The 26,697-nt window shown below is 47.4% G+C and overlaps 2 protein-coding genes across 3 annotated transcripts in view; one reads left to right on the forward strand and one right to left on the reverse strand.

The window, feature by feature from the left end:
- The window catches only part of abhd14b (abhydrolase domain containing 14B), a 598,368-nt gene that overhangs the window by 98,504 nt on the left and 473,167 nt on the right, over positions 1-26,697 (reverse strand). The gene's annotated exons all lie outside the window — the stretch shown is intronic.
- The window catches only part of mst1 (macrophage stimulating 1), an 83,069-nt gene that overhangs the window by 40,996 nt on the left and 15,376 nt on the right, over positions 1-26,697 (forward strand). For both annotated transcript variants that reach the window (XM_078209336.1, XM_078209337.1), the window contains exons 10-11: positions 2,854-2,956; positions 13,899-14,035. In XM_078209336.1, coding sequence (XP_078065462.1) covers positions 2,854-2,956; positions 13,899-14,035 — 240 coding nt within the window. The remainder of the gene's footprint in view (positions 1-2,853; positions 2,957-13,898; positions 14,036-26,697) is intronic.

Below are 26,697 nucleotides of genomic sequence, written 5' to 3' on the forward strand. Positions count from 1 at the left end.
GGTGGAGACCATCTGTGATTCTCGCCGATGAGAACCTCGACCGGCGAGCAGCTAAGGTCAAGTGAGCCCGATGATAGCGCCCGGGACTCGTTAATGACATTTAAATGATGTCGTTAATATTTAAGGTGCAAAGCCGATTTTACCGGCAAAACAGAACTGGTACGATCAGGGGAGACTAGAAACAGGCCGCGTTTCTCATTTTTCGTCTCTCACTTGGTTGTATCACTTTGCCTTGCCAAAAGTTGGACGGGATGATGTCATAAGATTGCACTCCTAATGTTTTTCCAGGGGCACATATTGACTCTTCAAAGAATCTTTCGAGGCAGCAACTTCTTTGAGTATATTTTCTACCTGCTGTTATACTTGTCTGTACTTCTGGTTGAGTTCTTCCAATTCAGTTCTGAGACAAATATTCTCCCACAGAATAGCTTCATTTCATTTTTGCAGGTTTTCTTTTTTTTGGGTCACATCAGATAGCTTTCCTTCATTCACAGCCACCTGCTCACTCTGCCCTGCTACCAGCTGTTGCTGTTTCGGTAATGTGTCAGCAGTTTCAAAAGCTCTATTTGTGCCTTGCTTGGGTAATGTCTCCCTTACTCTGGGGTCTCCTCACCTCTTTGGCACTTTATTGGGGGTGTTCTATACATTCTTTTAAGGTCTGCATTCTCCACAACTTGGAGTTTAAAATAGTTGTCAAAGGCTTTTAATGCCTCACCAAATATGGTTGGGGTTTCCTTTATCCCTTGGCTTATGATTACATTGTCGACCACTTCACCAAGTAAGCATAAGAATGTATCAACTTGGACTTCCTCTCATGAGTGTCACCTGATGAAGGAGCAGTGCTCCGAAAGCTCGTGCTACCAAATAAACCTGTTGGACTTTAACCTGGTATTGTGAGACTTCTTACTGTGCCCATCTCAGTCCAACGCTGGCATCTCCACATCATGACCTGTTGTATTCTGGTAACTTAAAAATGTTCTTCTGCATGACACCCAATGTTGTGTCTGCTTTGGTCCTTGCATGAGCTTAATTTGGTTTGGTAGTTTTGATTTACTATCCGTGGTTGCTGTTTAACTCAGATGGCGTCAACACTAACAGTTTTTACAGAGTTTTCCCACGCTTGTTGGGTTTAAGCGATTCCCACGATGATCACCATCTCAAACTCTAACAGTTTTATTTTCTACAGCAATTTATTAAGTCAATAATTTTCAGCCTTCCACGTGACATTGGATGATTGGGGTTTCAGGTGTATAATAATCAACTCCTGGTTTTAGTTAAACTTTTTAAACCTTATTATTTTTCCTTTTAAATGAGCTCGGCTAACACATGGTGTGGAACCAGTCCGAGACTGGGCTGGCTGTGGTGATTTTGGAAAGGGGCTGTGGTGATATTGGAAAGGGGCTGTGGTGATATTGGAAAGGGGCTGTGGTGATATTGGAAAGGGGCTGTGGTGATTTTGGAAAGGGGCTGTGGTGATTCTGGAAAGGGGCTGTGGTGATTTTGGAAAGGGGCCGTGGTGATTCTGGAAAGGGGCTGTGGTGATTTTGGAAAGGGGTCATGGTGATTCTGGAAAGGGGCCGTGGTGATTCTGGAAAGGAGGTGTGGTGATTCTCGAAAGGGGCCGTGGTGATTTTGGAAAGGGGCTGTGGTGATTTTGGAAAGGGGTCATGGTGATTCTGGAAAGGGGCCGTGGTGATTCTGGAAAGGGGGTGTGGTGATTCTGGAAAGGGGCCGTGGTGATTTTGGAAAGGGGCCGTGGTGATTCTGGAAAGGGGGTGTGGTGATTCTGGAAAGGGGCTGTGGTGATTTTGGAAAGGGGCTGTGGTGATTCTGGAAAGGGGGTGTGGTGATTCTGGAAAGGGGCTGTGGTGATTTTGGAAAGGGGCCGTGGTGATTTTGGAAAGGGGCTGTGGTGATTTTGGAAAGGGGCTGTGGTGATTCTGGAAAGGGGCTGTGGTGATTCTGGAAAGGGGCCGTGGTGATTCTGGAAAGGGGCCGTGGTGATTCTGGAAAGGGGCTGTGGTGATTCTGGAAAGGGGCTGTGGTGATTTTGGAAAGGGGCCGTGGTGATTTTGGAAAGGGGCTGCTCTGATGTTTTAAATGCACTGAAGCCTTTACTCAGCCTTTGTGATCTCACTAAGCCCTATGACTTTGCGTTTGATCAGACTTGGCAATCGAGGTTTCCTAGACAATCTCCAGATGTGTCTTCAGTTTCAGCGCACTTCTCCAGTGTCAGACTGAGCTTTCTTGTATGTTTCATTCTGGAGCCCTCCTCCAGCTACCTTGTGATTCTGGGTTCGCTCCTCCACTGTTACCATGCTGTACGGTTCTCTCAGTGTTTCATTAAGAGGCCTAGAGGCTTGTGTAGTTGAACATTAAGGGGGGAATTTTCCCATCCTGCCTGCCACGGGAATTGTAGCAGACGGGTGGCGGACCATGCAAAGGTCCGTTGACCTCAGGCAGGATTTTCCGGTTTTGGGCGAGTGTGGCCGGAAAATCCCGTCCTAAGTGTCTATTAACAAAGGAGTCTTAACTAGGGACTCCATCTCTATGCTGGCTTCTGCCAAACTGCCACTGCACTCAGACCGCTATCTTGTGACTCTGTACATCATAATGTGGGCAGTTCTCCAGTCCCAAATTAATCCTTATTATGCCAAACCCCTATACTACATCTTTCTTTATATGCTCTATGGTGCAATGTGATCATTAATTTTACTATAAAAATGCACGTCTTCTTGTATGTTGTATGTTGAGGGATGATGCACATTATTCACCAGTAACTGCCTTCAGAGAATCGCTTTCAGATTATTCCTAAATAATAACCAATTTACACTGAATCTTCTCACTTCACAGACTGTTACACTGGAAATGGGACAACGTACAGAGGAGTTGTTAGTAAAACTAGGAAAGGAATCCCCTGCCAGATGTGGAATTCCAATACACCTCACGTGCCACGGTATGACAACATCACATTGTTCAAAATGCTAAAAGTCAGTGATTGGAACTAGGGCATTGTTCAGAGAATTCATTTAATACAGGGAGCAGTGTACTACTGCTGGAGTTAACCTGAGATACAGGGACTGTGTATTAGTGGAGTTAGTGTGAAACACAGGGCCTGTGTATACTGGGATTTGTTTTAATTACAGGGACTGTGATATAACTGGGATTAGGGTCCGTCACAGGGACTGTGTATAGAGTCATGGAGGCATACAGCGCAGAATAGGCCCTTCGGCCCATCAAGTCTGCATCAACAGTAAGTACCACTAAAGGCGCGCTAATCCCATTTTCCTACACTTGTCCTATCTCCTTTAATGTTATGATATTGCAAGTGGTCATCCAAATATTTTTTAAAGGTTGTAAGGTTACCAGCCTCCACTATCTTTCAGGCAGTGCATTCCAGATTCCCACACTCTCTGAGTGAAAAAGTGATTAACCCACTCTAGTGCTATCACATGCTTCCTATAGTGAGGTGACCAGAACTGCACACATGACTCCAGCTGTGGCCTAATCAACGCTCCGCACAGCTCCAACATTACCTCCTTGCTCTTATAGTCTATACCATGACTGATGAAAGCAAGTGTCCCATATGCCTTCTTAACTATCCTATTCACGTGTTCTGCTGCCTTCAGGGATCTGTCAACAATTATTCCAAGATTCCTCTGTTCCTCTGAACTACCCAGTGTCCTGCCATTCATTAAATACTCTGTCATCTTGTTTCTTCTTCCAAAGTGCATCACGTTGCACTTATCAGGGTTAAATACCATCTGCCACTGCTCTCCCTGTCTGACCAACCATCTATATCTTCCTGTAACCTACGACCATCTTCAATATCAACCACCCTATCAATCTTGCTGCTGTCTGCAAACTTGCTTAACATTCCCCCCACATTTTCATCTATATAATTTATGGATATAACAAACAATAAGGGTTCCAGTACTGATCTTATAGTACACTGGTGGACAGCAACCTCCAGTCACTCAAACAGCCTTCTACCTCTACTCTTTGTCTCCTATTACTATAACCCTGATAAATGTGAGGTGATTCATTTTGGTAGAACTAATTTAAATGTGGATTACAGGGTCAAAGGTAGGGTTCTGAAGACTGTGTTGGAACAGAGAGATCTTGGGGTCCATATCCACAGATCTCTAAAGGTTGCCACTCAAGTGGATAGAGCTGTGAAGAAGGCCTATAGTGTGTTAGCTTTTATTAACAGGGGGTTGGAGTTTAAGAGCTGTGGGGTTATGCTGCAACTGTACAGGACCTTGGTGAGACCACATTTGGAATATTGTGTGCAGTTCTGGTCACCTCACTATAAGAAGGATGTGGAAGCGCTGGAAAGAGTGCAGAGGAGATTTACCAGGATGCTGCCTGGGTTGGAGGGTAGGTCTTATGAGGAAAGGTTGAGGGAGCTAGGGCTGTTCTCTCTGGAGCGGAGGAGGCTGAGGGGAGACTTAATAGAGGTTTATAAAATGATGAAGGGGATAGATAGAGTGAACGTTCAAAGACTATTTCCTCGGGTGGATGGAGCTATTACAAGGGGGCATAACTATAGGGTTCGTGGTGGGAGATATAGGAAGGATATCAGAGGTAGGTTCTTTACGCAGAGAGTGGTTGGGGTGTGGAATGGACTGCCTGCAGTGATAGTGGAGTCAGGAACATTTAAGCGGTTATTGGATAGGCACATGGAGCACACCAGGATGATAGGGAGTGGGATAGCTTGATCTTGGTTTCAGATAAAGCTCGGCACAACCAAAGGGCCTTTTCTGTGCTGTACTGTTCTATGTTCTACTAAGACAGTTTCTGGTCCATTCCACCAGATTTCCTTGAATTCCATGTGCTTTAATCTTCTCAATCAGTCTCTCATGTGGGACCTTGTCAAAAGCTTTGCGAAAATCCATATAAACTACATCAACTGAACTACTCTGATTCACACACTTGATCACATTTTTAAAAATTCTAACAAATTTGTTAGGCATGACCTCCCTTTGACAAAGCAATGCTGACTATCCCTAATTTACCCATGCCTTTCCAAGTGGATATTAATTCTCTTCTTCAGAAATTTTTCCAATTTTCCCTACCACTGACGTGAGACTCACTGGTCTGTCATTTCCTGGTTCACTCTACCACCCTTCTTGAAAAGTGGAACTACGTTAGCCGTCCTTTAGTCTTCTGGCACTTCCCCGTGATGATATCTTTCAAGACATCATCTCTCCATATTGCAGTAATTGATTCCTTAATTAACAGTGCTACACCACCTCCCTTTTTATACCCTCCTCTGTCTCGCCTAAAGATCCTATACCCTGGAATGTTGAGTCGCCAGTCCTGCCCTTCCCTCAAACATGTTTCTCTGATGGCAACAATATCACACTTCCATGTGTCGATACATGCCTTTAACATACCAGTCTTACCCCTATTACACTCCTAGCATTAAAGTAAAGACCATCCAGTCTTGCTTTACTCCCTGGACACTCAACTTAACTGAACTCACTCTGACTTGTATTTTGGCTATAGCATGATGTACCTCTATTTCACCAATATTCTGTGTCCCCTCCCCCCTGCCAGACTAGTTTAAACTCCCCCAACAGGACTAGCAAGCCTACCTGCAAGGATGTTGGTCCCAATGTGGTTCACAGTCCCAGTGATCCAGAAATCTAAAACCCTCCCTCCTGCACCAATTCTTAAGCCACACATTCATTTGTCCTGTTTTCCTATTTCTATACTCGCTAGCACATGGTACCAGGAGTAACCCAGAGATTACAACCAGTGAGCTCTTGCTTTTTAAACTACTGCCTAGCTCCCTAAATTCCTGATGCAATGCCTCATTCCTCACTTTGCCCATATCGTTGGTACCAAGGTTTACCACAACCTCTAACTCATCACCCTCCCCTTTCATGATGCCTTGCAGCCATTTAATGACATCCCTGATCCTGGCACCAGGGAGACAACGCAGCATTTTAGAGTCACACTTTTGGCTACAGATGCACCTGTCTGCTCCCCTGACTAAAGTATCCCCTATCATTATTGCTGTTCCTTTCTTCATCCTCCGCCACTCGACAGTCAAGCCACTTGTGGTGTATATTACTGGGTTTACTGTCAATCAGAGGGACTGTATATATAACTGGGGTTAGTGTTAATCACAGGGACTGTGTATATAACTGGGGTTAGTGTTAATCACAGGGACTGTGTATATAACTGGGGTTAGTGTTAATCACAGGAACTGTATATATAACTGGGGTTAGTGTTAATCACAGGGACTGTGTATATAACTGGGGTTAGTGTTAATCACACGGACTGTATATATAACTGGGGTTAGTGTTAATCACAGGGACTGTATATATAACTGGGATTAGTGTAAATCACAGGAACTGTGTATATAACTGGGGTTAGTGTTAATCACAGGGACTGTATATATAACTGGGGTTAGTGTTAATCACAGGGATTGTGTATATAACTGGGGTTAGTGTTAATCACAGGGATTGTGTATATAACTGGCATTAGTGTTAATCACAGGGACTGTATATATAACTGGGGTTAGTGTTAATCACAGGGACTGTGTATATAACTGGGGTTAGTGTTAATCACAGGGACTGTGTATATAACTGGGGTTAGTGTTAATCACAGGGACTGTGTATATAACTGGGGTTAGTGTTAATCACAGGAACTGTGTATATAACTGGAGTTAGTGTTAATCACAGGGACTGTGTATAATACTGGGGTTAGTGTTAATCACAGGGACTGTGTATATAACTGGGATTAGTGTTAATCACAGGGACTGTGTATATAACTGGGGTTAGTGTTAATCACAGGGACTGTGTATATAACTGGCGTTAGTGTTAATCACAGGGACTGTGTATATAACTGGGGTTAGTGTTAATCACAGGGACTGTGTATATAACTGGGGTTAGTGTTAATCACAGGGACTGTGTATATAACTGGGGTTAGTGTTAATCACAGGGACTGTGTATATAACTGGGGTTAGTGTTAATCACAGGGACTCTGTATATAACTGGGGTTAGTGTTAATCACAGGGACTGTGTATATAACTGGGGTTAGTGTTAATCACAGGGACTGTGTATATAACTGGGGTTAGTGTTAATCACAGGAACTGTGTATATAACTGGGGTTAGTGTTAATGACAGGGACTGTGTATATAACTGGGGTTAGTGTTAATCACAGGGACTGTGTATATAACTGGGGTTAGTGTTAATCACAGGGACTCTGTATATAACTGGGGTTAGTGTTAATCACAGGGACTCTGTATATAACTGGGGTTAGTGTTAATCACAGGGACTGTGTATATAACTGGGGTTAGTGTTAATCACAGGGACTCTGTATATAACTGGGGTTAGTGTTAATCACAGGAACTGTGTATATAACTGGGGTTAGTGTTAATCACAGGGACTGTGTATATAACTGGGGTTAGTGTTAATCACAGGAACTCATACGATGAACGTCTGAGGATCGTGGGATTATATTCATTGGAGTTTAGGAGGTTGAGGGGAGATCTGATAGAAACTTACAAGATAATGAACGGCTTAGATAGGATGGACGTAGGGAAGTTGTTTCCATTAACAGGGGAGACTAGGACGCGGGGGCACAGCCTTAGAATAAAAGGGAGTCACTTTAGAACAGAGATGAGGAGAAATTTCTTCAGCCAGAGAGTGGTGGGTCTGTGGAATTCATTGCCACAGAGGGCTGTGGAGGCCGAGACGTTGAGCGTCTTCAAGACAGAAATTGATAAATTCTTGATTTCTCGAGGAATTAAGGGCTATGGGGAGAGAGCGGGTAAATGGAGTTGAAATCAACCATGATTGAATGGTGGAGTGGACTCGATGGGCCGAATGGCCTTACTTCCGCTCCTATGTCTTATGGTCTTATGGTCTAACTCTGTATATAACTGGGGTTAGTGTTAATCACAGGGACTGTGTATATAACTGGGGTTAGTGTTAATTACAGGAACTGTGTATATAACTGGGGTTAGTGTTAATCACAGGGACTGTGTATATAACTGGGGTTAGTGTTAATCACAGGAACTGTGTATATAACTGGGGTTAGTGTTAATCACAGGGACTGTGTATATAACTGGGGTTAGTGTTAATCACAGGGACTGTATATATAACTGGGGTTAGTGTTAATCACAGAGACTGTATATATAACTGGGGTTAGTGTTAATCACAGGGACTCTGTATATAACTGGGGTTAGTGTTAATCACAGGAACTGTGTATATAACTGGGGTTAGTGTTAATCACAGGGACTGTGTATATAACTGGGGTTAGTGTTAATCACAGGGACTGTATATATAACTGGGGTTAGTGTTAATCACAGAGACTGTATATATAACTGGGGTTAGTGTTAATCACAGAGACTGTATATATAACTGGGGTTAGTGTTAATCACAGGGACTCTGTATATAACTGGGGTTAGTGTTAATCACAGGGACTGTATATATAACTGGGGTTAGTGTTAATCACAGGGACTGTATATATAACTGGGATTAGTGTAAATCACAGGAACTGTGTATATAACTGGGGTTAGTGTTAATCACAGGGACTGTATATATAACTGGGGTTAGTGTTAATCACAGGGATTGTGTATATAACTGGGGTTAGTGTTAATCACAGGGACTGTGTATATAACTGGGGTTAGTGTAAATCACAGGGACTGTATATATAACTGGGGTTAGTGTTAATCACAGGGATTGTGTATATAACTGGCATTAGTGTTAATCACAGGGACTGTATATATAACTGGGGTTAGTGTTAATCACAGGGACTGTGTATATAACTGGGGTTAGTGTTAATCACAGGGACTGTGTATATAACTGGGGTTAGTGTTAATCACAGGGACTGTGTATATAACTGGGGTTAGTGTTAATCACAGGAACTGTGTATATAACTGGGGTTAGTGTTAATCACAGGGACTGTGTATAATACTGGGGTTAGTGTTAATCACAGGGACTGTGTATATAACTGGGATTAGTGTTAATCACAGGGACTGTGTATATAACTGGGGTTAGTGTTAATCACAGGGACTGTGTATATAACTGGCGTTAGTGTTAATCACAGGGACTGTGTATATAACTGGGGTTAGTGTTAATCACAGGGACTGTGTATATAACTGGGGTTAGTGTTAATCACAGGGACTGTGTATATAACTGGGGTTAGTGTTAATCACAGGGACTCTGTATATAACTGGGGTTAGTGTTAATCACAGGGACTCTGTATATAACTGGGGTTAGTGTTAATCACAGGGACTGTGTATATAACTGGGGTTAGTGTTAATCACAGGGACTGTGTATATAACTGGGGTTAGTGTTAATCACAGGAACTGTGTATATAACTGGGGTTAGTGTTAATGACAGGGACTGTGTATATAACTGGGGTTAGTGTTAATCACAGGGACTCTGTATATAACTGGGGTTAGTGTTAATCACAGGGACTCTGTATATAACTGGGGTTAGTGTTAATCACAGGGACTCTGTATATAACTGGGGTTAGTGTTAATCACAGGGACTGTGTATATAACTGGGGTTAGTGTTAATCACAGGGACTCTGTATATAACTGGGGTTAGTGTTAATCACAGGAACTGTGTATATAACTGGGGTTAGTGTTAATCACAGGGACTGTGTATATAACTGGGGTTAGTGTTAATCACAGGAACTCTGTATATAACTGGGGTTAGTGTTAATCACAGGGACTGTGTATATAACTGGGGTTAGTGTTAATCACAGGGACTGTGTATATAACTGGGGTTAGTGTTAATCACAGGGACTGTGTATATAACTGGGGTTAGTGTTAATCACAGGAACTGTGTATATAACTGGGGTTAGTGTTAATCACAGGGACTGTGTATAATACTGGGGTTAGTGTTAATCACAGGGACTGTGTATATAACTGGGATTAGTGTTAATCACAGGGACTGTGTATATAACTGGGGTTAGTGTTAATCACAGGGACTGTGTATATAACTGGCGTTAGTGTTAATCACAGGGACTGTGTATATAACTGGGGTTAGTGTTAATCACAGGGACTGTGTATATAACTGGGGTTAGTGTTAATCACAGGGACTGTGTATATAACTGGGGTTAGTGTTAATCACAGGGACTGTGTATATAACTGGGGTTAGTGTTAATCACAGGGACTGTGTATATAACTGGGGTTAGTGTTAATCACAGGGACTGTGTATATAACTGGGGTTAGTGTTAATCACAGGGACTGTGTATATAACTGGGGTTAGTGTTAATCACAGGGACTGTGTATATAACTGGGGTTAGTGTTAATGACAGGGACTGTGTATATAACTGGGGTTAGTGTTAATCACAGGGACTCTGTATATAACTGGGGTTAGTGTTAATCACAGGGACTCTGTATATAACTGGGGTTAGTGTTAATCACAGGGACTCTGTATATAACTGGGGTTAGTGTTAATCACAGGGACTGTGTATATAACTGGGGTTAGTGTTAATCACAGGGACTCTGTATATAACTGGGGTTAGTGTTAATCACAGGAACTGTGTATATAACTGGGGTTAGTGTTAATCACAGGGACTGTGTATATAACTGGGGTTAGTGTTAATCACAGGAACTCTGTATATAACTGGGGTTAGTGTTAATCACAGGGACTGTGTATATAACTGGGGTTAGTGTTAATCACAGGAACTGTGTATATAACTGGGGTTAGTGTTAATCACAGGGACTGTGTATATAACTGGGGTTAGTGTTAATGACAGGAACTGTGTATATAACTGGGGTTAGTGTTAATCACAGGGACTGTGTATATAACTGGGGTTAGTGTTAATCACAGGGACTGTATATATAACTGGGGTTAGTGTTAATCACAGAGACTGTATATATAACTGGGGTTAGTGTTAATCACAGGGACTCTGTATATAACTGGGGTTAGTGTTAATCACAGGAACTGTGTATATAACTGGGGTTAGTGTTAATCACAGGGACTGTGTATATAACTGGGGTTAGTGTTAATCACAGGGACTGTATATATAACTGGGGTTAGTGTTAATCACAGAGACTGTATATATAACTGGGGTTAGTGTTAATCACAGAGACTGTATATATAACTGGGGTTAGTGTTAATCACAGGGACTGTGTATATAACTGGGGTTAGTGTTAATCACAGGGACTGTATATATAACTGGGGTTAGTGTTAATCACAGGAACTGTGTATATAACTGGGGTTAGTGTTCATAGAAGAAATCATAGAAACTCTACAGTACAGAAAGAGGCCATTCGGCCCATCGAGTCTGCACCGACGACAATCCCACCCAGGCCCTACCCCCATATCCCTACATATTTTACCCGCTAATCCCTCTAATCTACGCATCCCAGGACACTAAGGGGCAATTTTAGCATGGCCAATCAACCTAACCCGCACATCTTTGGACTGTGGGAGGAAACCGGAGCACCCGGAGGAAACCCACGCAGGCACGAGGAGAATGTGCAAACTCCACACAGACAGTCACCCAAGCCGGGAATCGAACCCAGGTCCCTGGAGCTGTGAAGCAGCAGTGCTAACCACTGTGCTACCGTGCCACCCTGTTAATCACAGGGACTGTGTATATAACTGGGGTTAGTGTTAATCACAGGGACTGTGTATATAACTGGGGTTAGTGTTAATCACAGGGACTGTGTATATAACTGGGGTTAGTGTTAATCACAGAGACTGTATATATAACTGGGGTTAGTGTTAATCACAGGGACTCTGTATATAACTGGGGTTAGTGTTAATCACAGGAACTGTGTATATAACTGGGGTTAGTGTTAATCACAGGAACTGTGTATATAACTGGGGTTAGTGTTAATCACAGGGACTGTGTATATAACTGGGGTTAGTGTTAATCACAGGGACTGTGTATATAACTGGGGTTAGTGTTAATCACAGGGACTGTGTATATAACTGGGGTTAGTGTTAATCACAGGGACTGTGTATATAACTGGGGTTAGTGTTAATCACAGGGACTGTGTATATAACTGGGGTTAGTGTTAATCACAGGGACTCTGTATATAACTGGGGTTAGTGTTAATCACAGGGACTCTGTATATAACTGGGGTTAGTGTTAATCACAGGGACTGTGTATATAACTGGGGTTAGTGTTAATCACAGGGACTGTGTATATAACTGGGGTTAGTGTTAATCACAGGGACTGTGTATATAACTGGGGTTAGTGTTAATCACAGAGACTGTATATATAACTGGGGTTAGTGTTAATCACAGGGACTCTGTATATAACTGGGGTTAGTGTTAATCACAGGAACTGTGTATATAACTGGGGTTAGTGTTAATCACAGGGACTGTGTATATAACTGGGGTTAGTGTTAATCACAGGGACTGTGTATATAACTGGGGTTAGTGTTAATCACAGGGACTGTGTATATAACTGGGGTTAGTGTTAATCACAGGGACTGTGTATATAACTGGGGTTAGTGTTAATCACAGGGACTCTGTAAATAACTGGGGTTAGTGTTAATCACAGGGACTCTGTAAATAACTGGGGTTAGTGTTAATCACAGGGACTCTGTATACTACTGGGGTTAATGTTAATCATAGTGACTTTGCATTACTGGGATTAGTGTGAATTACAGCAATTGTGTGTATTACAGGGATATGTGTTAATCACAGGGATCGTTTTATAACTGGGATTAGTGTTAATGATGTGGAGATGCCACGTTAAATGCATTTGCGTGCATTTAAATCGACTTAATGAACCGTGCGCCCAACCCTACCGCCAAATCCCACTTTACCGTCTTCTGGCCCGTTCCGCATCTGCGCTGTAAGTGACCTGCAAAATAAAAGTCTGAAGTCGTCGCTGCAGCTTCCGAAGAGCGGGGTCAGAGCCTGCAACGGCTCACAGATCATCCTCTGGTTGGGGGGGGGGGGGGGGGGGGGGGGGGGTGGGGGTCCGCCGCCATTCTGCGGGCGATCCCTCCTCCCCACCGGAGGAACGAATCCCTCCTGCCAGAGTGGACGTGCGGCCATGCCATCCCACAAAACCTTCAGGATGAAGCGATTCCTCGCGAAGAAGATGAAGCAGAACCGGCCGATTCCACAATGGATCCACATGAAAACCATCTACAAGATCAGTACAAGTCCAAGAAGAGACACTGGAGAAGGACCAAGCTGGGCCTGTAAAGGGATACACCATCACTGGTACACTACCAGCCACAGCCATCTCTCCCGCTCTCTTGCCCCAGCAGGGAAGAGTAATCTGTGGCTGGGAGTGTACCAGTGATGGTGTATCCCTTTACAGGCCCAGCTTGGTCCTTCTCCAGTGTCTCCTCTTGGACTTGTACTGATCTTGTAGCCAGTTTTCATGCGGATCCACTGTGGAATCGGCCGGTTCTGCTTCGTCTTCTTAGCGAGGAATCGCCTCATCCTGAAGGTTCTGTGGGATGGCACGGCCGCATGTCCACTCCGGCAGGAGGTATTCATTCCTCCGGTGGGGGGGAGGGATCGGCTGCAGAGTGGCAGCGGACACACCGCCCCCCCGCCCTCCGACCAGAGGATGATCTGGATCCCGCCCCCCTCCTCCCCCCGCCCCCCCCCCCCCCCGACCAGAGGATGATCTGGGTCCCGCCCCCCGAGGATGACCGTCAGAGAGCCGCTCTCTCCGCTTTCTGCTTTGTTTTTCTTTCGCGCCCGGGCGCGCTCTGTCAGATTTTTTTCGAACTGGGCATGGGCAGTTCAGAGCTCCGATCGGTCCGCCAGCGCTAAGCCCCGCCCACAGCACGAATCGGACCGGAGCCGGCAAAACGCGTATGGGCGCTCTGGAAAGAGGATTCCAGGCGCGGATCTATTTGACGCCTGGATTCGGCATTTAGACTCAAAATGGTAAAATCAGGCCCAATGGATTGACATTTTCCTCTCGATCCTTTCCCATAGAGTCACTCCGGAGACCCATCCTAATGCTGGACTTCTGGAAAACTATTGTCGAAACCCCGATGGTGACAGTCACGGACCCTGGTGTTACACCACGAATCCCAAAGTGCAATGGGATTATTGTGCAATCCATAATTGCAGTAAGAGAGAAACTATTGTTCTTCACGGGCTGAATGGGAATCGAGATTCAAACATTAGTTCAATACAAGTAGTACAGCTGTGATCACAGGGCAAATGTACACTACTTCACAGCTCGCATCCCAGAGTACAGGCAAATATATTGTTATTTACAGGATATTGTTTTTCACAATACAGGCACAATGATGCTGTCCCATATTACAGACATAGAGATAGTGCCCCACACGACAGGTGCAGACATAGGCCCGATTTTACCATAGGCGCAAAAACATGGTAAAGTCGGGTGTGAGGTCATTAACGCATCCGTGTAGATGGCCACTTTACCGAGACCCGGCGAATGGCCACGATCGGATTCGTGCCCGAAACGGGCGCAACGGCGATTTAAATGTATTTGCATGCATTTAAATTGAATTACTGAACTGCCCGCTCAGCTTTATCAGCATTTCCCCCTTTACCACCGTGTTCGCCGAACCGGAATCGCGCCAAAATGGACATGCTGAATAAAAGTCTGATTCAGGCACTCCAGCTGCTGAAGAGGCGACTTCAGAGCTTCCAGTGGCTCTCTGACTCAGATCGGCGTGGGGGGTGGGCGGGGTGGGGGGGGGGGGCGGGGAAGCGGGCCAGATCATTCTCTGGTGGGGAGGGGGGGAGGTAGGAGGGAGGCCCGGTCGTTGTCTGGTTGAGGGGAGAAGGAGGGCCGATCGTTGTCTGGTTGGGGGGAGAAGGAGGGCCGATAGTTGTCTGGTTGGGGGGGGGGAGGAGGGAGTGAGGCCAGACCATTCTCGGGGGGGTGGGGTTGAGGGAGTGAGGCCAGACCATTCTCGGCGGGGGGGGAGGGGGGGGGGGGGTTGAGGGAGTGAGGCCAGACCATTCTCGGGGGGGGGGGGGGGGGGGAGGGGGGGGGGGGCGGGTGGTTGAGGGAGTGAGGCCAGATCATTCTCTGGGGCGGGAGGAAGTGAGGCCAGATCACTCTCTGGGGGAGGGGAGGGAGTGAGGCCCGATCATTCTCTGGGGAGGAAAGTGAGCACAGTAAGAAGTCTCACAACACCAGGTTAAAGTCCAACAGGTTTATTTGGGAGCAAAAGCCACTAGCTTTCGGAGCGCTGCTCCTTCATCAGGTAAATGGGAGTTCTGTTCACAAAATTGTCTCCAGCCAGGACAGTTACTGAGACTTTGCAAGCCCAGGCAAGTCGTGGGGGTTACAGATAGTGACATGAACCCAAGATCCCGGTTGAGGCCGGTTGACAATACACATCTCTTTAACCTATGCTTAACGCTCTCTCCACTCACATTGTCTGTACCTTTAAGACTTGATTACCTGTAAAGACTTGCATTCCAACCATTATTTTGTAAATTGAGTTTGTGTCTTTATATGCCCTGTTTGTGAACACAACTCCCACTTATCTGATGAAGGAGCAGCTCTCCGAAAGCTAGTGGCTTTTAGAACATAGAACAGTACAGCACAGTACAAGCCCTTCGGCCCTCGATGTTGTGCCGAGCTTTGTCCGAAACCAAGATCAAGCTATCCCACTCCCTATCATTCTGGTGTGCTCCATGTGCCTATCCAATAACCGCTTGAAAGTTCCTGAAGTGTCCGACTCCACTATCGAAGCAGGCAGTCCATTCCACACCCCAACCACTCTCTGAGTAAAGAACCTTCCTCGGACATCTCTCCTATATCTCCCACCATGAACCTTATAGTTATGCCCCCTAGTAATAGCTACATCCACCCGAGGAAATAGTCGCTGAACGTCCACTCTATCTATCCCCCTCATCATCTTATAAACCTCTATTAAGTCTCCTCTCATCCTCCTCCACTCTAAAAAGAAAAGCCTAGCTCCCTCAACCTTTCCTCATAAGACCTACCCTCCAAACCAGGCAGCATCCTGGTAAATCTCCTTTGCACTCTTTCCAATGCTTCCACATCCTTCTTATAGTGAGGTGACCAGAACTGCACACAATATTCCAAATCTGGTCTCACAAAGATCCTGTACAGTTGCAGCATTACCCCACGGCTCTTAAATTCAAACCCCCTGTTAATAAACGCTAACACACTATAGGCCTTCTTCACAGCTCTATCCACTTGAGTGGCAACCTTCAGAGATCTGTGGATATGAACCCCAAGATCTCTCTGTTCCTCCACATTCCTCAGAACCCTGCCGTTGACCCTGTAATCCGCATTCAAATTTGTCCTACCAAAATGAATCACCTCGCACTTATCAGGGTTAAACTCCATCTGCCATTTTTCGGCCCAGCTCTGCATCCTATCAATGTCTCTTTGCAGCCTACAACAGCCCTCCACCTCATCCACTACTCCACCAATCTTGGTGTCATCAGCAAATTTACTGACCCACCCTTCAGCCCCCTCCTCCAAGTCATTGATAAAAATCACAAATAGCAGAGGACCCAGCACTGATCCCTGTGGTACTCCGTTGGTAACTGGTCTCCAGTCTGAAAATTTTCCATCCACCACCACCCTCTGTCTTCTATGAGATAGCCATAGAAATCATAGAAATCATAGAAACCCTACAGTGCAGAAGGAGGCCATTCGGCCCATCGAGTCTGCACCGACCACAATCCCACCCAGGCCCTACCCCCACATATTTTACCCGCTAATCCCTCTAACCTACACATCCCAGGACTCTAAGGGGCAATTTTTTTTTTTTAACCTGGCCAATCAACCTAACCCGCACATCTTTGGACTGTGGGAGGAAACCGGAGCACCCGGAGGAAACCCACGCAGACACGAGGAGAATGTGGAAACTCCACACAGACAGTGACCCGAGCCGGGAATCGAACCCGGGACCCTGGAGCTGTGAAGCAGCAGTGCTAACCACTGTGCTACCGTGCCGCCCAGTTACTTATCCAATCAGCCAAATCTCCCTCTATCCCATACCTCCTTACTTTCTTCATGAGCCGACCATGGGGAACCTTATCAAACGCCTTACTAAAATCCATGTATACGACATCAACTGCTCTATCTTCATATACACACTTAGTTACCTCCTCAAAGAATTCAATCAAATTCGTGAGGCAAGACTTACCCTTCACTAATCCATGTTGACTATCCTGGATTAAGCTGCATCTTTCCAAATGGTCATAAATCCTATCCCTCAGGACCTTTTCCATTAACTTACCTACCACCGAAGTAAGACTAACCGGCCTATAATTACCAGGGTCATTCCTATTTCCTTTCTTGAATAGAGGAACAACATTCGCCACTCTCCAGTCCTCTGGCGCTATCCCCGTGGACAGTGAGGACCCAAAGATCAAAGCCAAAGGCTCTGCAATCTCATCCCTTGCCTCCCAAAGAATCTTAGGATATATCCCATCTGGCCCAGGGGACTTATCGACCCTCAGATTTCTCAATAATTGCTAATACATCTTCCCTCAGAACATCTACTTCCTCCAGTCTATCAGCCTGTATCACACTCTCATCCTCAAAAACATGGCCCCTCTCCTTGGTGAACACTGAAGAAAGGTATTCATTCATCGCCTCTCCTATCCCTTCTGACTCCATGCACAAGTTCCCACGACTGTCCTTGACCGGCCCTAACCTCACCCTGGTCATTCTTTTACTTCTCAGATAAGAGTAAAAAGCCTTGGGGTTTTCCTTGATCTGACCCGCCAAGGACTTCTCATGCCCCCTCCTAGCTCTCCTAAACCCTTTTTTTTGCTCATTCCTTGCTACCTTGTAACCCTCAAGCGACCCAATTGAACCTTGTTTTCCCACCCTTACATACGGTTCCCTTTTCCTCTTGACAAGACATTCAACCTCTTTTGTGAACCATGGTTCCCTCACTCGTCCATTCCCTCCCTGCCTGACAGGGACATACCTATCAAGGACACGCAGTATTTGTTCCTTGAACAAGCTCCACTTTTCATTAGTGCCTTTCCCTGACAGTTTCTGTTCCCATCTTATGCTCCCTAATTCCCACCTAATCGCATCATAATTACCCCTCCCCCAATTATAAACCTTGCCCTGCTGTATGGCCCTATCCCTCTCCTTTGCAATAGTGAAAGACACTGAATTGTGGTCACTATCTCCAAAGTGCTCTCCCACAAACAAATCTAACACTTGGCCCGGTTCATTAGCCAGTACCAAATCCAAAGTAGCCCCACCTCTTGTTGGCCTATCCACATATTGTGTCAGGAAACCCTCCTGCACACACTGTACAAAAACTGCCCCATCCGAACTATTCGACCTATAAAGGTTCCAATCAATATTTGGAAAGTTAAAGTCACCCATAACAACTACCCTGTGACCTCCACAACTATCCATAATCTGCTTCGCAATTCCTTCCTCCACATCTCTATTAATATTTGGGGGCCTATAGAAAACTCCTAACAACGTGACCGCTCCTTTCCTATTTCTAACTTCAGCCCATATTATCTCAGTAAGCAGATCCCCTTCGAACTGCCTTTCTGCAGCCGTTAAACTTGATTAACAATGCTACTCCTCCAACTCTTTTACCACCTTCCCTACTCTTACTGAAACATCTATACCCCGGAACTTCCAACAACCATTCCTGTCCCTGTTCTAACCATGTCTCCGTAATGGCCACAACATCGTAGTCCCAAGTACCAATCCACGCTCCAAGTTTACCTACCTTATTCCGGATGCTCCTTGCATTGAAGTAGACATATTTCAAACCACCTTCCTGTCTGCCGGTACACTCCTGTGACCTTGATACCCTCCTCAGTACCTCACTACACTCAACACTGGCTTCTGGACTACAGCTCGTTTTCCCATCCCCCTGACAAATTAGTTTAAACCCCCCCCCCCGAAGAGCCGTAGCAAATTTCCCTCCCAGGACGTTGGTGCCCCTCTGGTTCAGGTGCAAACCGTCCTGTTTGTACAGGTCCCACCTTCCCCAGAATGTGCTTTAATTATCCATGTAACTGAAACCCTCCCTCCTACACCATCCCTGCAGCCACGTGTTTATCTGCACTCTCTCCCTGTTCCTCAGCTCACTAGCACATGGCACCGGCAACAAACCAGAGATGACAACATGGTTTGTCCTGGCTCTCAGCTTCCACCCTAGCTCCCTAAATTCCTGTTTTAAATCCCCGGCCCTTCTCTTACCTATGTCGTTGGTACCGATGTGTACCACGACTTGTGACTGTTCCCCCTCCCCCTTAAGGATCCTGAAAACACGGTCCGAGACGTCACGGACCTTGGCACCAGGAGGCAACATACCATCCGTGAGTCTCTTTCGCTGCCACAGAACCTCCAATCTGTCCCTCTAACTATTGAGTCCCCAATAACTATTGCTCTCCCGCTCCCCCCCTTCCCTTCTGAGCCACAGGGACGGACTCAGTACTGGAGATCCGTTCACCACGGCTTACCACTGGTAGGTCGTCCCCCACAGCAGTATCCAAAGCGGTATACTTGTTGCCGAGGGGAACAACCACAGGGGGTCCCTGTACTGACTGCTTCCTCCCAGCCCCTCTCACCATCACCCATCTATCTTCATTCTTCGGAGTAACTACATCCCCGAAGCTTCTATCTATGGCCATCTCTGCCTCCCGAATGATCCGAAGTTCATCCAGCTCCCGCTCCAGTTCCCTAACGTGGTTCTTGAGGAGCTGTAGATGGGTGCACTTCCCACAGGTGTAATCAGCGGGGACAATGATGGCATCCCTCACCTCAAACATTCTGCAGGAGGAACATTGCACTGCCTTCCCTGACATCCCCTCTAGATAACTTGTGGAAACGAAAGAGTGAAAAAAAAAATGCTCTCACTCTGGGTCTTGTTTTTTAGGTTAGAGAAGGGGGGAGGGTGGGAGACTCTACAGGTGTAGTGTCTCGGGTTTCCTCCCCGTTCAAATTTATTGGGCAAAAACCCTCTCCGCGGCCTACTTCCGGTTTCCTGTTGTACTAGAAAAAGAAACTCCAACAAAAGTAATGTAAAAATCAAAGTCTCGCACCTTCAGCTCTACTCACTCAAATCGCTCCCTCTCCGCTTGCTCCGGTGGAACAATGAGGTGGAAACCTCGAAGGTAAGTCCTTTTTTTAAAAAAAACAGAAAAAAAAACCTTCCCAGGCCTCTCCGCAGCCTATTTCCGGTTTCCTGTTGTACTAGAAAAAAAAACTCCAACAAAAAGTAATGTAAAAATCAAAGTCTCGTACCTTCAGCTCTACTCACTCAAATTGCTTCCTCTCCCCTTGCTCCGGTGGAACAATGAGCTTTTGCTACCAAATAAACCTGTTAGACTTCAACCTGGTGTTGTGAGACTTCTTACTGTGTTTACCCCAACGCCGGCATCTCCACACCGGGGAGAGTGAGGCCAGATCATTCTCTGGGGGCGAGGGGGGAGGAGGCTGGATCATTCTCTGGGGGGGGGGGGGGGAGTGAGACCAGATCATTTTCTGGGGGGGGAGAGTTGGGGGGGAGTGAGGCCAGATCGTTCTCTGGGGGAGGGAGGCGGGTAAAATGGATCTCTGGTGGGGGGGATGGGGGGGGGAGGGGGTCCGCTGCCACTGTGCGGGCGATCGGTGAGGGGGAAGGGGGTAGAGGGTTGCGATCGGTCTGGGTAGCGGGGGGGAGTGGGTGGATAAGGGGGACAGTGATGTCTGTGGGGGCATCACTCCCGCTTTTCGCTCCCGGGCCGCTTTCTCTGCTTTCTGCGGCCCGGGAATGATCTGAATTGGGCGCGATTTTTCAAATTTTTTTCTAACTGCGCATGCGCAGTTCAGAGCTCTGATTGTTTCAGGTGTGCTAAGCACCACCCACATCGCGAATGGGACCCGCGACTTTTTTTTCAGGCTGAGTGCGTATGGGGGCGCATGAGAACAGATTTCCAAGTCGGATCCGAAATGTGCCCATAGTGTCCCAAATTACAAAGTCCCACATTACAGGTGCAGAGATAATGTTCCACATTACAGGCACAGAAAGATAGTGTCCCACAGAATAGGTACAGAGATAGTGTCCCACAGTACAGGCGCAGAGATAGTGTCTCATATTACAAGTGCAGAGATAGTGTCCCACGTTGTAGGTGCAGCAATAGTGTCCCACATTACAAGCGCAGAGAGAGTGTCCCACAGTACAGGCACAGAGAGAGAGTGCCCCATGGTACAGGCGCAGAGATAGTGGGTGGAATTTTCCTGACTGGCCCACCACAGGATTTGTAACAGATGGGACATGGACCATGCAAAGGTCCGTTGATCTCAGGTGGGATTTTCCAGTCTTGGGACGAGTGCAGCTGGAAAACCCCACCCATTGTACCATATTGCAGGTGCAGAGATATTGTCCCACATTACAGGCACACAGAGAGTGTCCCACATTGCAGGCACAGAGAGAGTGTCCCACTGTACAGGTGCAGAGAGATTGTCCCGCTGTTCAGGTGCAGAGTGTCCCAGATTGCAGGCACAGAGACAGTGTCCCGCTGTACAGGCACAGAGATAGTGTCCCACATTACAGGCCCAGTAAGAGTGGTCCCACATTACAGACACAGCGAGAGTGCTCCACAATACGGGCGCAGTGATAGTGTCTCACATTACAGGCACAGCGAGAGTGTCCCACATTACAGAGGCAGTAATAGTGCCCCACATTCCAGGTGCAGCGATAGTGTCTCTCATTACAGGTGCAGAGATAGTGTCCTACATTACAGGTGCAGAGATAGTGGGTGGAATTTTCCCATCCCGCCCACCACAGGAATCGTAGCGGGCGGGACATGGACCATGCAAAGGTCCGTTGCTCTCAGATGCAGAGAGTGTGTTCCACAGTACTGGCACAGAGAGAGTGTCCCACAGTACCGGCACAGAAAGTGTGTCCCACAGTACAGGTGCAGTGAGTGTGTCCCACAGTACAGGTGTAGTGAGAATGTCCCACAGTACAGGCGCAGAGAGTGTGTCCCAGAGTACAGGTGCAGAGAGTGTGTCCCACAGTACAGGTGCAGAGAGAGTGTCCCACAGTACAGGTGCAGAGAGAGTGTCCCACAGTACTGGCACAGAAAGTGTGTCCCACAGTACAGGTGCAGAGAGAGTGTCCCACAGTACAGGCGCAGAGAGAGTGTCCCACAGTACAGGCGCAGAGAGTGTGTCCCACAGTACAGGTGCAGAGAGAGTGTCCCACAGTACAGGCGCAGAGAGTGTGTCCCACAGTACAGGCGCAGAGAGTGTGTCCCACAGTACAGGTGCAGAGAGAGTGTCCCACAGTACAGGTGCAGAGAGAGTGTCCCACAGTACAGGTGCAGAGAGAGTGTCCCACAGTACAGGCGCAGAGAGTGTGTCCCACAGTACAGGTGCAGAGAGAGTGTCCTATATTACAGGCGCAGAGAGTGTCCCACATTACAGGCGCAGAGAGAGTGTCCTATATTACAGGCGCAGAGAGCGTGTTCCAGATTACAGGTGCAGAAAGAGTGTTCCCCATTACAGGCGCAGAGATAGTAGATGGAATTTTCCTGTCCCGCCCTTCACAGGAATCATAGTGGGCGGGACACGGACCATGCAACAATCCGTTGATCTCAGGCAGGATTTTCCAGTCTTGGGGCGAGTGCGGCCAGAACATCCCATCCATTGTACCACATTACAGGTGCAGAGGGAATGTTCCATGGTACAGGCACACAGAGAGTGTCCCGCAGTACAGGCACATAGTAAGTGTCCCGCAGTACAGCGACAGAATGTCCTACATTGCAGGCACAGAGATAGTGTCCCTCTGTACAGGCACAGAGAGAGTGTCCCACAGTACAGGCACAAAGAGAGAGTGTCCCGTGGTACAGGCGCAGAGATAGTGGGTGGAATTTTCCTGACTGGCCCACCACAAGATTTGTAACGGGCGGGACATGGACCATGCAAAGGTCTGCTGATCTCAGGTGGGATTTTCCAGTCTTGGGACGAGTGCAGCTGGAAAACCCCACCCATTGTACCATATTACAGGCGCAGAGATATTGTCCCACATTACACACACACAGAGAGTGTCCCACATTACAGGCACAGAGAGTGTCCCACATTACAGGCACAGAGAGAGTGTCCTATATTACAGGCGCAGAGAGAGTGCTCCAGATTACAGGCGCAGAAAGCGTGTTCCACATTACAGGCGCAGAGATAGTGGATGGAATTTTCCTGTCCTGCCCGTCACAGGAATCATAATGGGCGGGACATGGACCATGCAACAATCCGTTGATCTCAGGCAGGATTTTCCAGTCTTGGGGCGAGTGCGGCCAGAACATCCCACCCATTGTACCACATTACAGGTGCAGATAGTGTCCCACATTACAGGTGCAGAGGGAATGTTCCATGGTACAGGCAGACAGAGAGTGTCCCGCAGTACAGGCACATAGTAAGTGTCATGCAGTACAGGCACAGAATGTCCTACATTGCAGGCACAGAGATAGTGTCCCTCTGTACAGGTGCAGAGAGAGTGTCCCACAGTACAGGCGCAGAGAGTGTGTCCCACAGTACAGGCACAGAGGGAGTGTCCCAGAGTACAGGCACAGAGAGAGTGTCCCGCAGTACAGGCACAGAGTGTCCCACATACAGACAGAGTATCCCGCAGTACAGGCGCAGAGTATCTCGCAATACAGGCGCAGAGTGTCCTGCAGTATAGGCACAGAGTGTCCCACAGTACAGACACAGAGAGAGTGCCCCACAGTACAGGTGCAGAGAGAGTGTCCCACTGTTCAGGCACAGAGTGGTCCCACATTACAGACACAGCGAGAGTGCTCCACAATACGGGCGCAGTGATAGTGTCTCACATTACAGGCACAGCGAGAGTGTCCCACATTACAGAGGCAGTAATAGTGCCCCACATTCCAGGTGCAGCGATAGTGTCTCTCATTACAGGTGCAGAGATAGTGTCCTACATTACAGGTGCAGAGATAGTGGGTGGAATTTTCCCATCCCGCCCACCACAGGAATCGTAGCGGGCGGGACATGGACCATGCAAAGGTCCGTTGCTCTCAGATGCAGAGAGTGTGTTCCACAGTACCGGCACAGAGAGAGTGTCCCACAGTACCGGCACAGAAAGTGTGTCCCACAGTACAGGTGCAGTGAGTGTGTCCCACAGTACAGGTGTAGTGAGAATGTCCCACAGTACAGGTGTAGTGAGAATGTCCCACAGTACAGGCGCAGAGAGTGTGTCCCAGAGTACAGGTGCAGAGAGAGTGTCCCACAGTACAGGTGCAGAGAGAGTGTCCCACAGTACTGGCACAGAAAGTGTGTCCCACAGTGCAGGTGCAGTGAGTGTGTCCCACAGTACAGGTGTAGTGAGAATGTCCCACAGTACAGGTGTAGTGAGAATGTCCCACAGTACAGGTGCAGAGAGAGTGTCCCACAGTACAGGTGCAGAGAGAGTGTCCCACAGTACTGGCACAGAAAGTGTGTCCCACAGTACAGGTGCAGAGAGTGTGTCCCACAGTACAGGTGCAGTGAGTGTGTCCCACTGAGTACAGGTGCAGTGAGAATGTCCCACAGTACAGGTCTAGTGAGTGTGTCCCACAGTACAGGTGTAGTGAGAATGTCCCACAGTACAGGCGCAGAGAGTGTGTCCCACAGTACAGATCCGACCAAAGAACACACCCGTCAACGCAACAGACTGATCAAGACCTTTGATCCGGACCTTCAGAGCACCCTCCTTGCTCTCATCCCATGTCCTCCCTGCGTTGGAGATCTCTACTGCCTCCCGAAGATACACAAGGCAAACACAGCCGGCCGTCCCATCGTATCGGGCAATGGGACCCTGTGCGAGAACCTCTCCGGCTACGTCGAGGGCATCCTGAAACCCATTGTACAAAGAACCCCGAGCTTTTGTGGCGACACTACGGACTTCCTACAGAAACTCAGCACACATGGAGCAGTTGAACCAGGAGCACTCCTCGTCACAATGGATGTCTCGGCACTCTACACCACCATCCCCCATGACGATGGCATTGCTGCAACTGCCTCAGTACTCAACGCCGACAACTGCCAGTTTCCAGATGCAATTTTACATCTCATCCGCTTCATCCTGGACCACAATGTCCTCACCTTCAACAACCAGTTCTTCATCCAGACACATGGAACAGCCATGGGGACCAAATTCACACCTCAATATGCCAACATCTTCATGCACAGGTTCAAACAAGGCCTCTTCAACGCACAGGACCTTCAACCGATGCTATACACTAGATACATCAATGACATTTTCTTCCTTTGGAGTCATGGTGAACAATCACTGAAACAACTATATGATGACATCAACAAGTTCCATCCCACCATCAGACTCACCATGGACTACTCTCCGGAATCGGTTGCATTCTTAGACACATGCATCTCCATCAAGGACAGTCACCTCAGCACCTCACTGTACCGCAAGCCCACGGATAACCTCACGATGCTCCACTTCTCCAGCTTCCACCCTAAACACGTTAAAGAAGCCATCCCCTACGGACAAGCCCTCCGTATACACAGGATCTACTCGGATGAGGAGGATCGCAACAGACACCTCCAGACGCTGAAAGATGCCCTCATAAGAACAGGATATGGTGCTCGACTCATCGATCGACAATTCCAACGCGCCATAGCGAAAAACCGCACCGACCTCCTCAGAAGACAAACACTGGACACGGCGGACAGAGTACCCTTCGTCGTCCAGTACTTCCCTGAAGTGGAGAAGCTATGACATCTTCTCCGGAGCCTTCAACATGTCATTGATGAAGATGAACATCTCGCCAAGGCCATCCCCACACCCCCACTTCTTGCCTTCAAACAACCGCACAACCTCAAACAGACCATTGACCGCAGCAAACTACCCAGCCTTCAGGAGAACCGTGATCACGACACCACACAACCCTGCCACAGCAACCTCTGCAAGACGTGCCGGATCATCAACACGGATGCCGTCATCTCACGTGAGAACACGATCCACCAGGTACACGGTACATACTCTTGCAACTCGGCCAATGTTGTCTACCTGATACGCTGCAGGAAAGGATGTCCCAAGGCATGGTACATTGGGGAAACCATGCAGACGCTACGACAACGGATGAATGAACACCGCTCAACAATCACCAGGCAAGACTGTTCTCTTCCTGTGGGGGAGCACTTCAGCGGTCACGGGCATTCAGCCTCTGATCTTCGGGTAAGCGTTCTCCAAGGCGGCCTTCACGACACACGACAACGCAGAGTCGCTGAGCAGAAACTGATAGCCAAGTTCCGCACACATGAGGACGGCCTCAACTGGGATCTTGGGTTCATGTCACACTATCTGTAACCCCCACGACTTACCTGATCTTGCAAAATCTCACTAACTGTCCTGTCTGGAGACAATACACATCTCTTTAACCTGTGCTTAACGCTCTCTCCACTCACATTGTCTGTACCTTTAAGACTTGATTACCTGTAAAGACTCGCATTCCAACCATTATTCTGTAAATTGAGTTTGTGTCTTTATATGCCCTGTTTGTGAACAGAACTCCCACTCACCTGATGTAGGAGCAGCGACTTTTGCTACCAAATAAACCTGTTGGACTTTAACTTGGTGTTGTGAGACTTCCCACAGTACAGGCACAGAGGGAGTCTCCCACAGTACAGGCACAGAGAAAGTGTCCCACAGTACAGGCACAGAGTGTCCCACACTAAAGGCGCAGACAGAGTATCCTGCAGTACAGGCGCAGAGTGTCCCGCAGTACAGGCGCAGAGTGTCCCGCAGTATAGGCGCAGAGAGTGTGTCCCACAGTACAG

The sequence above is a fragment of the Mustelus asterias genome, chromosome 3 (assembly GCF_964213995.1).
Source record: "Mustelus asterias chromosome 3, sMusAst1.hap1.1, whole genome shotgun sequence".
Lineage (NCBI taxonomy): Eukaryota > Metazoa > Chordata > Chondrichthyes > Carcharhiniformes > Triakidae > Mustelus > Mustelus asterias.